General features: G+C 29.8%; 2 protein-coding genes across 7 annotated transcripts; one reads left to right on the top strand and one right to left on the bottom strand.

The window, feature by feature from the left end:
- The first annotated feature begins 1498 nt into the window (after positions 1-1498).
- On the top strand, positions 1499-3015 carry LOC105128599 (Transducin/WD40 repeat-like superfamily protein). The gene has a single exon (XM_011030330.1). It carries the CDS (start codon positions 1611-1613, stop codon positions 2817-2819), a length of 1209 nt encoding a protein of 402 aa, XP_011028632.1. The 5' UTR covers positions 1499-1610; the 3' UTR covers positions 2820-3015.
- A 475-nt stretch (positions 3016-3490) lies between these two features.
- LOC105128598 (uncharacterized) lies at positions 3491-6933 on the bottom strand. Of its 6 annotated transcripts, none has more exons than XR_842905.1 (6): positions 6845-6927; positions 6644-6752; positions 6406-6489; positions 5566-5632; positions 4544-4741; positions 3526-3634 (listed from the first exon to the last, which is right to left on the bottom strand). XR_842905.1 is itself a non-coding variant. In XM_011030326.1 (6 exons), exons 2-6 carry the CDS (start codon positions 6723-6725, stop codon positions 3599-3601), a joined length of 387 nt encoding a protein of 128 aa, XP_011028628.1. In that variant the 5' UTR covers positions 6726-6752; positions 6845-6927; the 3' UTR covers positions 3526-3598. The 6 variants fall into 6 exon arrangements, 3 of the variants coding, with proteins under 3 accessions (XP_011028629.1, XP_011028628.1, XP_011028631.1); XM_011030326.1 differs by having other exon boundaries at positions 4544-4661; XM_011030327.1 differs by having other exon boundaries at positions 3491-4741.
- Between the last annotated feature and the right edge of the window lie 10094 nt (positions 6934-17027).

The raw sequence follows: 17027 nt of genomic DNA, 5'->3' as shown, positions 1-17027 counted from the left end.
GGGAAAGTTTTGTGTTAAATCTTCATTTTATAGAAGAACGGACAAAGGGGAACAAGGATGAACATTGTCTTTGGTGTCAATTTTCATCCAGATCAAAGGAACAAAGCTAACAGCTCGAGTTAGGAAAGTTTTATGTCAATTAATTAGCAGTGTTAATGAGAGAGGATAGGAGAGCACGGAGTGAAAAGCAATTGTAAATTGCTTTTCACAAACTGAGGTCCAACCTCAATTTTTGAGTGAGACTCTCGTGAAATAAAAGTGTGATTCGAGTTCACCAAACACCTCAGTCCTGCGTTTATTTTCAATCATAGTCGTAACACCAAACAGCCACCTATACCCTATTGAGTCTAATAAGATAATTTTATTTAATTATATAATAAAAAAGTAATGATAGTAAATATATTGATTCTAAAAATAAAAAATGATAACAATGACATGAAAAATCATTGTAAAAAAAATAAAAAAAATACAAGTTGAATTTCAATATAACATAATATTAAATGATAAAATTAAAAAAATTAAAAAAAAATCTCAAGTCAATCTGAGTTAGCATGACAAACTCGATTGAGTCAACCTCGTAAAAAGAAAATAAAAAATAAAAATAAAAACCCAATTTTCAAAAACTCAATCTTGAAAAATGAACTAAAAAAGATTAAAAAAATATTAGTGTCAATCCACGTTAACATTTCATACTATTAACTTAGGTAATAAGACTAGAATCACCACAAAAAAATAATACGAAGCTTAATTCTCAACAATTAAATATTTAATGATAAAATTAAATAAAAAAATTCAAAGTAAAATAAATTAAAAGAATAAAGATCAAATTTAATATAAATATAAAATAAAATAAGATGATGTAAAAGCCTCGAGATAACACGGCAAATTTAAACAAAATTGAATTAAAAAATATCAAAAAATTGAACATATATAATTTTTAAAGTATAAGAAATAAATTAATTTTTTTATATAAACTTGGCTATTTTTATTATTTGTTCCCTTGTTATTATTCAATGTTTTTACTTGGTTAATAGCTTAAAAATGATGTAATTAGCAAAAACAAAGCTTGATGATAATTTAAAGAAAAAATTAAACAATATATCAACAATAAAACAACATGGAATTGTCGTCCACTACTGAGAAAAACTACGAAATTAATTAAGTTTATTCGTGAAATTGAATTAAACATGTTTGTCAAAATAGAGGATTCTCAATATCAATCACAACAGCAACAGTAGACAAATCATCGTGAGATCGACAAATTCACCCTCTGCGAACCAATCAGTCTCGTTGTTCTAAACATTAGGGCTGCGAGGGAGGGAGGAGGTGGTGTCCTTTCATGGTACATTTTCTTCGTACATAAAACAAACAGGTCTCTATCAAATTATCATTGATACAGACCTCAACCTTTTTCTTTTTTTAAACTCAATATGTATAAAGTCCAACTGGGCCCCTTTGCCTGTTTGCCGAACATACATTTTCTCTTAATTTAATTATCTCGTGACTCTCGTCTCTCTAATCACTTACTAACCCTGATTAAATGATTGTTTTCCTATTTATATTTAACTCACTTCACTTTCTTCCTCCCAGTGTTTCTCCCCCTCTCAAACATGGTAATCATGTCATGTAGTTACTCAGATTATGATTCTCAGTCACACTCTGACCACCTTCAAGCAAACCTGCCTACACTTTGTTCGCAGCCGAGCCTCCCATCAGGACCTGCCCTCACCTCAAAACCCCATCATCGCCACCAAGAAATCCCACCCACCACCCACCACCACTGTCTCACCACTCTGAAAGGCCACTCCTCTTATATATCCTCACTAACCCTCGCAGGAAAATTCCTTTACAGCGGCTCTGACAAAGAAATACGACTGTGGAAGCGAAACCCTTTAGATTCTGAAATAGATCAGGAAAACCTAAGCAACAACGTAGTGGCTGTGGGGAACGGTGCAGTGAAGTCCCTGGTAGTTTTGGCGGAAAAACTCTTTAGTGCTCATCAAGATAACAAAATCCGAGTATGGAAAACCAATAACCAGGAGACTAATCAGCAGAAGTACACACGTTTGGCCACTTTACCAACGTTTGGTGACCGTGCCTTTAAGAGCCTGTTGCCAAGGAATCAAGTTCAGATTCGAAGGCACAAGACATGCACATGGGTTCATCATGTTGACACCGTATCTGCACTTGCCTTGTCGAGTGACGAGTCCCACCTCTACTCCGTTTCATGGGACCGGACAATTAAAATATGGAGAACGAATGACTTCAAGTGTTTGGAGTCGGTAGCCAATGCTCATGACGATGCCATAAATGCATTGGCATTGTCGAATGACGGGAATGTTTATACCGGATCTGCCGACAAGAAAATCAAGGTGTGGAGGAAAAGTTCACAAGAGAACAAACACTCCCTGGTTGCCACGCTAGAAAAACACATGTCTGGGATTAATGCCTTGGCGCTAAGCACTGATGGGTCTGTTTTATACTCTGGTGCGTGTGACCGATCAATAGTAGTATGGGAGAAGGATGATGATGGCAACATGGTGGTTTTGGGAGCCCTTAGGGGCCATACACAGTCTATATTGTGCTTAGCTGTTGTCTCTGATTTGGTGTTTAGTGGTTCTGCAGATAAAACCATTAGAATTTGGAGAGGTGTTGATAGAAGTTACTCTAGCTTGGCAGTTTTGGAAGGGCACGGAGGCCCTGTCAAGTGCTTGACGGCATCAATTGACCGTTCCTCATCCGATGCATCATTTCTTCTTTACAGTGGGAGTTTGGACTGTGATATCAAAGTGTGGCGAATCAATGTCCCTCTTCTATAGAAGATTTCTTAAAATTTGGAGTCTCGAATGTACTTTTTGTAGATACAAATGGAGAGATTGCTATACTTTTTTGTTTCTTTTTTCTTTTTTATCATCGCTTTCCATCCTTCCCCTATCCTGGGCTACTCCCTGAGTTGAGTTATTATTGTACGTGCACGATTTGAAACTAATGATGCATTAGAGTGATTTGCTCATATGTTGATAGCAAGTTTCTGCTTTTAAGGTTACATATAACTATATATTCGGCCGTCTTATCTTCTATACAGTCATGGTAGCTTCCATGACTATACATAAGATACCAACTCCTACCGTGTGACAATATTTCCTCAAAATATGGGTGTGCTGTCACATCGGTGGTTACGAGTCCCAGGGACTCGTTCCTTGAAATTTTATGTAACTTGTTAGGAGTTGGTGCTGCAAGAGAAATTTTATGAAGCTTCACCCACATGAGAAAGGAGACGTGATGGTCTGCATACCCCTCTCTTGCCTGCTTCTTTCTGAGAATAAAACCTCCTCCATCACCAACTCTTTGAATAGTTTTCTATAATTTATGCAAAGAATTATAATTGTTTTGTGGGGCTCGATGAGGGAGAGAACAGTAAGGTCATAGATTGTGTGATCCTACCTATAAAATGAATCCAACTTCTGATTTTAAAATACAGAATAATAAATAAACATTGAGCTACTTTATTCTATTCAATAAAGTAAGTTTTCATAGTCATAACAACCAGGAAGCATAAGTGAATTACAGATACAAGAAATCTTGCAGGTTGCTGCCCTTATTTCTTCTTCGATGAAGTTGAAGCATGGGGGTTCTGCAACAGTAAAGAACCGCAATATCAAGAAGTCTATATTCATCCCAGTAACTCCAATATGGAAGTCCTATCCTTAATTTCCGGCTAAAATTGAAAAATAATGTAGAGGAAAAGGGTTGTATATAATTCAAGTGAAGATGTTTTTTCCAAGGCAGTTGCATGCGATAGAAGAAAGAACCGATGGCAGAAAAAATAAGCAAAGCAAATGAATACAGAAAAGTTCCATCACTCTCAATTTTTGTCATAAGAAGCAAGTTCCTTTCTTCTAGGGTGATAGTGGGAATTAAAAGATTCATAAATATGACAGACAAACAAAATATTTTGACAACGAAACATTTTAGACATTATATTATTGTAGATGAAAACAATAGAGAACCCAAATAGAATAAAGAAACGCAAAATGATTAAATATTAAATGGGAAAGTTGCTTTCTTTACATATAATTAATCTGCCAAGGCATATGCAGTGTTTAAGGTATATCTATCCAAAATATCTTGAGATTAATTATCCTTTATAAGAATCATCAGTGGTTTGACCTACTTAAAGAAGTTACAAGTGGAAGAGTAAGTTAGGTAAAAGTCGTTTTTTCCTATATGGCCATTATTCTAGCCTACTCTTCCCGCTGGTACCCTGGTTTCAAAAGCCACTCCTTTATTTTAGGCAGAGGATATTAGAAGGATCTGAAGATATGAGACTCGTCTAATAAATCCCTTAAAAAATATATAACACTGTCCTTCTCTTTAATCTCCTCAAACTTTCTACCTCCCTAAACATAGGTATCGTGTTCCCATATGCCATCACCCCATGGAAGAGCAAGATTATCAAACAAAAAGAGAAGAGACTTTTAACCTAACTATGAAATAAATACAAGCAAGCAGTCAACTATTGCCCATAAATAATGACATTTACCTGAGTATATAAACTTACAAAAATCTTGAACAGTTGAATGCTCAAATCAATTGCTGTCATCAGCAATGATGCCCTGACAACTGGCATGGACGATGCCATAGTGAAACATGAGGTCCCTCTACCATTATGCAAATGAGAGAAGAACTGCCGCATGAGTCCATAATTGAATTACTATTAGGGATTATCCTCACAGCTACCCTATTTGAATTATTTCATTTTATTATTACGTTTTCTTGCACGAAATGCTAAAATAAAAACCGCATGCAAATATAAAACCAAATTGCTTCTTACAAGTTAGTGATACTTAAGTCACACCGTTCCTTCTAATTTATTAGGTATAGTTAAAGTATAATAGATATCGACAATTTGTAACTTATTTCACATAATATAAGATTTATTGAGGCATATGCATATGCACATTTGTGTACATGAACCAAATTCCCTTGATTACTCAATGACAGATGATTTGATAAGAAAGGAGCAGCAAGAAAAAATTCATTAATTTGCAAGCAGGAAGTATGGATTTGCAACTGTGTTGCCTAGTGAGAAAAGTTGATTCTAAATATTCCAAGATACCAAAGAGTTCAGGCTTCCAAAGAGATTCTCCTTGCTTCCTTGCTGTGCAGTTCTTTTCACCTGCTTGAACTCGTCCTGAATATTTTTAGCTCATGAATCAGGATTGATTCTACAGGAAAACCGCTCTTAAGGAATCCACAGAAAGGGAGCTTAATGTTTGTCTTAATTTTCAGTTTTCAGACAGATCGCTTCAGACATATAGTTCCTCAACTTTGGAGACGTTTTTTCTCCATCGAAATTATAAACACAGCATGTTCTACAAACTCCAAAATAAAAGCCAAGTTGCTCTGCTCTTATGAGCAAATTTACAAGTTTTAGTTGATGCCTTGAATAAACGTTGTTTAATATCAAGCAGAAATATAAGTCGTCACATGTACATATCAAAAGATCAATTAAATCATTGAATGAAAATTGAGAGGGCTGCATAGATAATACAGCAATAGTACCTGGGCCCAGTTGCAAGACTGATTCGCCCATCAATTGGAGTGACCTCTCTGCATTTCTTACTTCCTCCTGCCCCACCAGGTACATATAGGAAGATTAGTGATACCTCATGTATATGACAGATTAAGAAAAACAAAAGTATACGCCAGGCTATTCATACTGAGATTAGAGCCATTAAAAAGCACAAAAGTACTTGAAGGTGTTGGGCATCAGATTATAGTAATAACCTCTACCCAGTATGATATTGAGTTTTGAACTTGATTAATTTTTTTTCCTTCAGTCTATATAAACAAGGCTTTTATTATACCAGTAGTGTATCATTAATCAGAGTCCTTCGAGAATTTATAAAACCCAATCTTTAGCTTCTGTGAGTGATGAGTGACATATTAAATCACAGATTCCAAGGTAACCACTGACAAACAGAGAGACAATCCAGGAGCTGCAAATAGATTTCTGGAGAAACTTTTCCTGTTCAGAACTTCAAACTCTAGAAAGCAACTAATTGGAACATGCATGGGCTTCCTCCTTATAAGTAAACCATTAAGAACTTTTATCAACGTCAATAAAATATACAATATCAATTTGTCAACATACTGTACAGAATAAATAGTTTAAAGTGAAACATACAGCGGGTTGACGCTTGAAATCTGAAAAAGATTCACACTTGAGGATTATAGCCTTTTGCAGCTATGAACAACCCACCATCGCGAACCAAATAAAGACAACACCCCGCTGAAAAACAAATGAAACAAAGGCCCCCAGTTTTAACACTAAGCTTCCTTAGAAGAGTCAAAAAAAAAAAAAACACGTACGACATTAAGTTAGAAAGCTATTATAATTACCTAAAATTCTCATTTCTGCCACTGCTCTGGCTACTGCTACATCAAATTTCTCTCTAAAAGAAACTTTCTTCCCTCTATTCTGTCCTATAGCAAGAAGTGATGAAAGAGCAAATACCCAGAAACATAAAGTCAAACACAAATTTTGGCAGCTACAATGTGTCTAAAGTTACACTAAAAATGTTATTATTCAGACAGTTAAACGTATCAAAATTCAAAATCAGAAAGCAACAAACAATACCTCTGCTCTTCCGCTCATACTCAACATTTGACAAACCAGTAACACAAACTGCATGTTCCAAGATAATGCAACGCGTGTTCATCGTCTCCAAACAGTGTTACTTTCCATACTACAACTAAAGTGCAATACCAATGGCATCACATAAAACAAAGCCCACTAAAAACAACTAAAGGAAAAAAGAAAAACGAAAAGAAAAGGACTCACCAGGACAAGCAAAGCCAAAACCAGTCCAGGAAGCCCGGCAACGGTCCCAACATAAACAAGTTTGATAAAGCATTATAGTGTGAAATATAAGAGTCATGTAGAGGAGGTAGTATTGCTAGTGAGTCCTCAACATGCCTCCCCATTACTTTATTCACATCTGTAACCGCAGTCAGGTTCATTTTCGGCAACATTCTCAGAATTCAAAACTTCATAAAAAACAAAAAAAAAAACAATCACTAAAATCTAGTTAAATTTTATGCTCTTATGCGGATTTGGTCTTTCTGGCGGTAAATGAAGGTACCGAATTTTATGCTCTTATGCGTGTATGACGCATCTGGTTCTACTGAAGAGAAGTATCAACATAGAGGCGGATTTGGCCTTTCTGGCGGTAAATGAAGCTACCGAAACAAGACTAATTATGAGTGCTGGTAACGGCGGCCGCAGTTAGCGATTCTGCGGTGATTGTGTGAAGAGGGAATGTTTTTTTGTTTTTATGATGGGAAGTTGTTTGATGAAAGTCACGAGAGAGAGCGGAAATGGGACGTTAGGAGCTTGGCAATGCCACCCGAACATTTTCCTTTCTCTCGCGCGCTTGCCGATGCCACGAGTTAGTTACGAGCTCACATTGATTAATTAACTTAAAAAGAAGAGCCAGTTTGAGACACAATCCACCATGAATTGTAGAGCCGCATGGTATTTTAATTTTATTATTATTATTATTATTTTGAATTACTCAATAGATCTGGACTTCTTAAAAAAAATTAATTGGATTGAAATGATTTTTTATTAAGTAATAAATTATTTTGGATTCTAGATAATATTTAATTTGAAAATAATATTTAATTTTATTAATTTTAAATAATTAAAATTTTAAAAACTAAAATAAAATATTAATTTTTTTTAACAAAAACCATTACACTAAAGCAGTGCATGCGATTTCCTCCCATCTTCAAGGGTGAATATTTTTTGATGTTATAGAGATTGTCTTAGCGTGGCTTTTTTTCTTCAAGGGTGAATATTTTTTGATGTTATTGAGATTTAATAGTCGTATGTTGACGAAAGAACTTTGATGTGGCTTTCACAATCCATTTTTATTTTCTTCTTTCTTTCTCTCCTTTGTTTCATTTCAACACCTAACTCTCTCTTAATTAGGAAAGTGGGTTGTCGTTTTTTTAATGTTAAATTCAGTCATTGTTTTTTTAATTATTATTTGTAAAAACAATTATAATTTGAGTTGGAAAATCGACATTTGATAAATCATGCAATGATATTTTGAAATCATGAATATGAGATAAAAAAAATTTAAAAAAATAAAAATATAATATATGAGAAAGATACGATTTACTATGGATTGTAATAGTTATCCATACCCTTTTTTTTATTACTTAATTTTTTTTTGTTATAATTTGATATTTTCATATTAAATTGATTTGAAATTAGATTTAATGATTTGTTTTGATTGGTTTGATATAGGATTTTTGCGATGTGAAGAATAATTTTTTATTTTGAGTTAATTTGCTATTTAACAAAATAAAATTCTATTCAATTCATTTAAAACAATTTAGACTTTAGAGACCAAATTTGAGACTAAAATAAATAGCTTGCATGTTTTTTTTTCATTGTGATGTGAACTATTTTTTTATTGTTTTATTTTCTAAAGATTTTGTTTCTTTTATTTTTGGTCTTTGTTTTTTAAGATTTTTTTATATTTTTATTAAAAAATTTATTTTATTCACATCTCAATCTCTTTGTAAGAAGAGAAAGAATTAGAGGGAAATATAGGAGGAGAGAAAAGTGAGTTGGTTGCCCCAATCTAGTTATAAAAAAATTATTGTTGGTGTGAATAAGTTTTATTTAATAAAAAGAGTTGAATTATAGTTTTTAACTATTTATTTTGGGAAAAGTGGTGGATTAATATCCAAAATGTTTTTGAATCAAATTATGTTTAAGGAGATTAAAGGCTAATCTGAGTAAAGATCATATATTAATTAAATCTAGTGGTTTATAAGCTAACTCAAAGTTTGGTTGATAAGCTAGAGGAGTTAATTAGAATTAATTTGATTTCATCAAATGCAAATAAAAAAATTATAAAAAAATAAAAATAAAAATAAAAGAATTGAATAAATAGGTGAAATGTAAAGTGATAAATATTGTAAATGTAAAAGTAATATTTTTTTCAAAAAAATATAAAGAAAAAACTAAAAAATATATTACAAAAGAATGTAGATAAGACCAAAAAAAAGTGATAAATAGACAAAGTATAAAGTGAAAAATATGCCAAATATTAAAAAAATTAAGAAAAAAATCCAAGCAAAATTTTTTTAAGAAATAAAAATTACAGATTTCTCATCATTAAAGTAGAAAAAAATTAGAAAAATTTATAATTATGTTATTTCTATAATAGTTAACAAAGTAAAGCAATTATGTCATTATAAAAACAAATAGGTGCCTAGAATAAAAATGATAAGGATACTCCGATCTTCTTTTCGCAATATAAATTTTTTTATAAACTTTGAAAATCAAGTGGTGGGAATGCCAAGTTTTACCCACCATCCTCGGCAAAAAGCATACTAATTGATAAACACAGTTGAAATCAGAATTGTTTCTTATCTCACCGTAACTAAGCTCGGCCCATTTAGCACCCCAATAAGCTAATGCTCTCTTTCGGTTTCTCTGCATAATCTGAATAAAGGTCTGGATTGGGTCATGTTGTTTTTTCCCGGCCCATATTTGAGGTCTCATTAATTTCAGCCTTCCCCTTGTTATTATTTGAAAATTAAATAAAAAATAATTCTTTAATCCAATAAATTTGATGGGTTGGTTATTTTCATATATTGATGTCTTAATATTAAAAAAATATCACTTTAAATCTTCTTTTAATTCAAACCATGTTTTTTATTAGTTGTTTTTAATTTCATTAAATTGATTAGGTCATATTAAAAAAACTCTCATATATTTTTTTAATAATAATATCAAATAATTTTTTATGGTCTTGATACAAAAAATAGTTTAGGTGTGAAATTGACACTGCTATAATAGTTTGAATGTATATTTTAGGGTTTTTTTAGCAATAGAGAAAACTTTAGTTAATTAAATCACAAGATAAGTACAAAGGAATAATCTAAATTTATATTATAACATAAACACGTCACAAGACTCAATCAAAACAACTCAAATCATTTCTAATATCCAAAGGTAATATCCCAAGGATAATTATTCCAAGTAGAGGGGTATATTTGGTGCAATAAAAAGGGAAAAACACAGCTCTGAGTAAATATTCACAATATAAGGGTATAAAACATGAGGGACCAGAAAATATATTCACAAAAAAACAGAAACGAAACAAAAGCAGAAGGCAGTATTGTATAGGATCCAACTTAGCTCTATGTGGAATTTTTTTAAAGCAGCACACTTAGTCAAAAACTTTGACAAAATAGGACAAACCAAAAAAATATTTGAAAAAAATAAAATAATTTTAATCAGAATAAGATTGATAATAGTGATTTTAATTAAAAAATTATAAGATTAAAAAGGTCAAATTCTAAATTAATTCTAACTCTAACCTTAAATACAAACCGTAAACAATACCCTAACCTCAAATTATAATATTAATATCAAAAATAAATTCCAAATACTAACATTAATCACTAACCCTTAAAACAAATACTAATTAATAACGCTACAAATAAACCCCGACTAGAGATAATAAAATATTTTATTTTTTATAGGTTTTGTTTTTAATGTTTTGGTTTTGTTTAGTATTTACCATGAATCTAATAATAAATAATAAAAATTAAAAAAAAATAAAAAAAAATTAAAAAGAAAAACTCAGAAAATAAAAGAAGGGGATAATAATTAGTTTAGAGTTTAAGAATATTTTTTTTTAGATTTAGGGTTATGGTTTAGGGGTAGAATATTATATTTAGAGTTTGTTTGGAATTGTGATGGTGGTGGTAGTGCAAAGTGTTTTTTATTTATAAATGTATTAAAATAAAAAAATTTATTTTAAAAAAAATATTTTTGATATCAGCACATGAAAAGATTTGAAACACATAAAAAAATTTTATTTCAAATAAAAAATCAAAAAATTTTAAAAATATAATTTTTAATCACGTTTGCAAATATTTTACTATTGTTATTTTATTTTTTTTGGTGATAATTGTACCCTTTTTTTAAATCATTATTACAAATGTATGTTGTTTTTTGTGTTTTTTTTTTTTTATTAAAACTATGATATTTCCCGGATATTGTTTTAACCAACGGAATTTTATAAAAAACTTTAAAACAAGGGTGCTAGGAAAGATAAATACCTGCTCCATGTGCCCATGAATCTCACTGGTGATTAAGGACATAATATATAATAAGAGGTGTCAGAGCCCCTTTTCCTCGTTATAATGATGATAAAGCAGGTTTTTGGAACCAAACAGTACTTGGAATAAAATAACACTTTTTCACTGTTTTGTCATTGAACCCACGCCACCTACTGTCTGAGTGGAATCACAGAAAGAGAAAGCGAAGTAGGTCCAAACAGGAAGTGGCACATCATGTTAATTTAGTAGTAGATCTGCTAGACTATGTATTTAAATATATAAAATAAACTTTCAAGGATGTGGTCTCAGTTCGGCTCTAAATTTATTTTTTAAAACTCATTAATTATATAATTATTTTTAAAAAAATTTATAAGGTTAATTGATATACGACTCAAACACCTATATATACACACTCTTAATCTAAAAATTTATATAATATAAAGCTACAACGTGAATAAAAAACATAGTTTATTTAATAATCCGTGATATTTTTTTAAATTAATTAAGTTAAATTAAATCAATTTATTATTGAAAACAAGTTGTCGATGTCTTGCAACAAGAGCATTTTCACCTCTCATATTCGGACAAGGTTGTTTGTATTTATAGAAGATTGAGGACACCATTGATGCAGCATTGTCACATAAAATGGCAAGAAGTCCAAAAAAGAGAATGAAAAGAATATGGTGCCAGTATATGATCGATAAGGACTTGGCTTGGGAGACATAAAATACTGTCAACTTTTGATCTTTGGTTTTAGACCTTGTTTGATGCTAAAAAGGAATAATCTCTCCGGGAACAATTTTACCTTTCTTTTGAGTTCCACTTTTTAATCGAGCCACTTTACTTTAGCCATCAAATATTTTGCACTTGTGTATAAAGGAGCAAGCGGGGAAGGAGCAAAAAACAACCTCCTCATGCGGGTGACTTTATCGATCGGAGTCAGCCGCAAAGGGATGCCCTGCGGCCTGCCGCATGCCCAATGGGGGTTTTCATGGCCATCTCTCGCCCCAGTACTGAAGGCGCTTTAGCTGGTATTCCTTGCCGATATCTTCTCTCTTCTCAAAACTAGAGCACCTTGACAATTTAATATATATATATATATATATATATATATATATTATGGAATAATTTTGAAGGAAACTAGGGTTTTTTTGCCAGGTCATTTTTTATTTAGTTTCATTCAAACAAATGTGTGATGGTTTTATTTATTGATTTTTTTTATATATATATAAGTGTAATTCTCCCAAATCCTTTTTGAAACATTACTATCAACTATCTCTCATTTAAATTTTTCCTTGAAGTAAGAATGTATATAAAAAAAAATTCAATAATTTTAATAAACTAACCAAATTAACATAAAAAATATTTCAGTTAATACTAACCTTGAAAACCATGTTTCGACTTATGTTTTTCATTCAGAATATTTGGAAACTTAACTCCATTGAAACAATAAAATTTCTATCACTAATTTATAAAGTGGTGTTATTACCTCAATGTTTTTAAACCTAATAGTGTATTCGTTAAATGAAACTATTTTTGAAAATAATTATTAAACATGTTATTATAAAAGTAAAACAAACTTACATTGAAAATTTATCCTTCTACTAGATTTTGTACTTGTAGGTAAATGAATTCCACTATGAAAAAACCTCTCTTTCAATGTTGTGGAATCCCACTTGGTGAGCCTGCGTCATGAGTTGATGTTTATGCCTTAACTATATGTTCTTCGCCAACACCTAGTGATATATGGTTGTCAATGTTGTTGCTAGAAGAACTAACAATGATTTGTCCTTGCGACATGCAATAGATTTCTCTATAGGCATCTATATATATACAAATTAATGGATAAAAAGTGTTAAATGATTCCTATTTTATTTTAAAGAATTAGACAGCACCTCCTTTATAGATTATCTAAACTTTTTAAGCCTACAAAAAAAATATATATATCCCACAAATCAGTTGATTTTATTTAATTTCTTCTAATATTTATCCTAATTCAATTTCATAGAAAATTTTTATTTTTATATATAATATTTATAGTCCTAGATTTATAAAAAAACTATTCTAAATTTTAAAAAATCAAAATAATAATTAAAATTCAACAAAAAAATAAAAAAACTAAAATTCAACAAAATAATGCAAAAATTATTAAAATAACAACTAAAATTCAACGTAATTACTTCTAAGTGATAATATTTTTAATCATAAATTTACAAAAACTTATTCCAAATGGAATAAATATAAAATATTAATTAAAATTAATCCTACACATTTAATTGAAATTAAACAACAAATTGGAAGAAAATAACTAAAACTTAACAAAATAATGAAAAATTTAGTTCAATAACATCTAAAATTCAACACATTTATTAATTCATAAAATTTTAACAAAATAAAATTGAACAAAAATAATGAAAAAAATAATTCAAAAAAAAAAGAAATGAAAAATTCTTACGTTAATAACATGTTTAATTTTGGCTGGTAATTAAAGACAAAACAAAAAAATAAAAGAAAAGAAAAGAAAAAAGATTGTTAATAACCCAAAAAATAAGAAAAATATATGAAGAAAGATAACATGCCTTAGAATAAGAAGAGAAAATAATACTTGATTTAGGCTTAGAAATAGATAGAGAAGAGAAGAGAAAAGGAGAGAAATAGATCTATAGGAGAAGATGAAGCTCTGTTTGTTCTAATTCTAGTCTTTTAATTTAGTTTTATTGACAGAATTACAGATGATTTTTCATTCTGTCAATAAAGTCAAATTGAAATTTTTGACTTGCAAGAAAAGTTTTAGAAAGCCCCTTCAAAATATTACCAATGATTTTTTATTCCATTGATAATACCATTGGATAAAAAATAAACAGTCAAAAAAACATTAATTATCAGCGCATAAAGAAGTGAATAGTTCACATAGTCTTTGGAATATACTGAAAGACACATTCCATTAGCATACATGAATATAATGAATACTATGAAAAATGCCAACGAGAAGGGGAACAGTTCCTATAAGCACTCAAATATATCAACAAACATATTCTATAAGTATACTTATATGTAATATATAATATGCTGGCATTTTTATCGGTATAAAACAATGTGTCATGCCAAATTCTATCTATAATCCCTATCTATCCATCACAAATGCACACACAACACAATAATATAAGTTTACATCATAATAATAAAATAAATATTTCTTTGTAATTCAATAATAAATTAATATCATTGTCATTACATTAAAGTAAATTTTATCCATCAATATTACATTATAATTTATGGCATTACACATCCGTATTATGCAAATTAATCAAAATTGTCTTATTCTTTGTCAATTCACTCTTTTTCATCTCCATTGCAATCTTTTATATTGATTTCTTTATTATCATTTTTATCAACTTATGTATATGCACTAGAGCTCAAAACATGATTCAACTTCTCAACATCAACAACATCAAAAATATTCTCAGCGATGCAAAAATTTGAATTTTTTTTAAGTTATTAGATGGAGCAACTCGATATAGATGAACTAACTCGTCAAATTGAAAGATATCATCTCCCACAATTAATTCATCATTGTCATTTTAAAACAACCTTGACATGATCCTTGGATTTGGTTTTCACTATGGATAATCAATCAACTCTTGAACATACTTTCTAAAAGAAGGAATGTATGTGTTATAAACTTGTTGGCATTGCTCGATGAAAACAAAGACATTGTCAACGTTGTTAAACCTAGCCTTTGAATTAATTTTGACTAAACTATGATGAAAAATCTACTTTGATTTCTCTGTCTATAATGTTATATTGATAACATTTGAATAAAAATATTTTATTCTATTTGCTATGATATTATAATTCAATGCTCTCTTTCAATTTCTCATAATCGTCAACTTCAAACTCATTATAAGTTGATGGCCTAACACAAACCTCACTATTGTATATTTTTCTGCCATACTAATATTGTTTAGTATGAAACACATGTCCTTTCTTTCAGGACCTACACTTAGTAAAGACAAGGTATGTAACACTAGCATTTATTTTTAATTGATAAACCTGGTACATGAAGTACAACCATGAATAGTTAACAAAAAATATATAATGAAATTAAGTTTCCCGAAAGATAAGAATAATTAAAAAAAAATACTTGTATGTGTTTTTGAAACACGTGAAAAATTATTCATCTTGTAATTGCAAGATTTGGGTTTCAGTCGGTTGTGGGTTTTTGGACAATAAATATTGATGATGTTGCCTACCAAGAATTTAATAATGCATCATTTTATCATATTATAGGAGATAAATTATTAAAAAAATAACGACATGTTAAGTAGTATACTTATTGAATAAAAGGTCATCGCTATTAAATAACACATAATTATGTGCTTATTTGAATTCTATTTCTGACAAATATCTTTCTTTCACATCATTTTTTAGTGGTCATCCATGATGGTAGACTATTAACAAGTTCCTACACGAAGATATTTCCTCACTGTCATCATGTCATGGAACGCAGTTGATTTGTGTTCTTAATTGAAACTCGAAATAACAAGAGATAAATATTGAGATTTCATCAATAATATAGGCCTCACATATTGAATTCTCAATATACGTCTTGTTTATAACTTTTTTTTTTAAAGGTTGAACATGTACCTGTATGAAATTAAATAAATGTTTTGAATTATGCAAATAAAGACAATAAAATTTTAATTATGATACATGTATGATTCCTAACTTCTTAAATGGATACATCTATCTATATTAGATTAGGCCTCCAACTTTTGCTTCAAATAGTAAATATATAGGTACATGCTTTATCAAGTTAAAAAATGATGCAGAGAATATCATCTTAAAGTTGTATATTATCTACACAATATGCAAACATAAATTGTGTTTAGTTTCCAATATTATTTTTAACTATGTGCATAAATTACATTGAGTTAATTTGTTAATTGAATTTTTTATTTGAAATAAGTTTTAAAATTATAAAATTCATGTGACTTGAATGAGTGAAAATAAATCATTCAACGTGCTCTCATCTCTAAAAACAAAAAAAATATGTATTCCAAGCATAAATGATTGGGTAAAATCAAGCACAAGTGATAGAGTAAAATGGAGAGAAGAGGGTGTTAGTGGAATTGATTTTTAACATTTCATTTTGAAACAAATCTCATTCCTTTTAATGTGATTTGTAATTTTATAGAAATCTCTCATTTTAATTTTAATTAATTGTAGAATTTATTTATATTGTTTAAAGTTTTTGAAATAATAGAATTGAATAAATGATGTTAAAATGATTTTATTTCTCCTACTCAAATTTTAAGTTTCTAATTAGTCTTAAAATACGAGGTAAATTTGATTCAAATATTTAAGAGAAAATACTAAAATAATCAAGATGATAATTCTTCAAATCCTTATGAATTTTCATTTGTCTTTTTCATTGGGTTTGAATATGAAATTCTTTATTAAAATTCTTGAATCTTTAAAGGATGATTGTATCCTTGCAATAATTAATAAAGCTAGTTAAAACTTGAATATTGATGAGATGAAGTTTAATTAGTTAAAATATCCAAAATGTCATCACTTTAGGAATTTTACTATCTTATGGAACACTTCTAGGAATATAATTCATGTCTCTCCTTAATTTCTTCAACATGAGTATAAGCTCTCCAAAAATTTTAATTCTATAAACGTGACACTTTAAGGCACGAACAAAACCCAGTATTTAAGAATTAATTAGATTTTCCAAACAAATATAAGTTTATGTGATGTTCTTGATTCTAGAAAAGACAATGAATAAAAGTTTCTTGATTCCAGAAAAGCTAGTAAAAACTTCGAGAATTTTTTTTATACTTCCAATTAATTGATTCTTTCCT

Source organism: Populus euphratica, unplaced genomic scaffold (genome assembly GCF_000495115.2).
Source record: "Populus euphratica unplaced genomic scaffold, PopEup_1.0 scaffold111.1, whole genome shotgun sequence".
Classification (NCBI taxonomy): Eukaryota; Viridiplantae; Streptophyta; class Magnoliopsida; order Malpighiales; family Salicaceae; genus Populus; species Populus euphratica.
This window is presented reverse-complemented; position numbering and strand designations above follow the sequence as displayed.

Excerpts from the sequence above, each read along its gene's own strand:
- LOC105128599 (XM_011030330.1), top strand. The coding sequence starts at position 1,611 with ATGGTAATCATGTCATGTAGTTACTCAGATTATGATTCTCAGTCACAC.
- LOC105128598 (XM_011030326.1), bottom strand. The coding sequence starts at position 6,725 with ATGAACACGCGTTGCATTATCTTGGAACATGCAGTTTGTGTTACTGGT. Across the intron at positions 6,490-6,643 it reads GTATGAGCGGAAGAGCAGAG|GACAGAATAGAGGGAAGAAA; the intron begins GTATTGTTTGTT and ends TTCTTGCTATAG. Across the intron at positions 3,635-4,543 it reads TTGTAAGTTTATATACTCAG|AACCCCCATGCTTCAACTTC; the intron begins GTAAATGTCATT and ends TTACTGTTGCAG.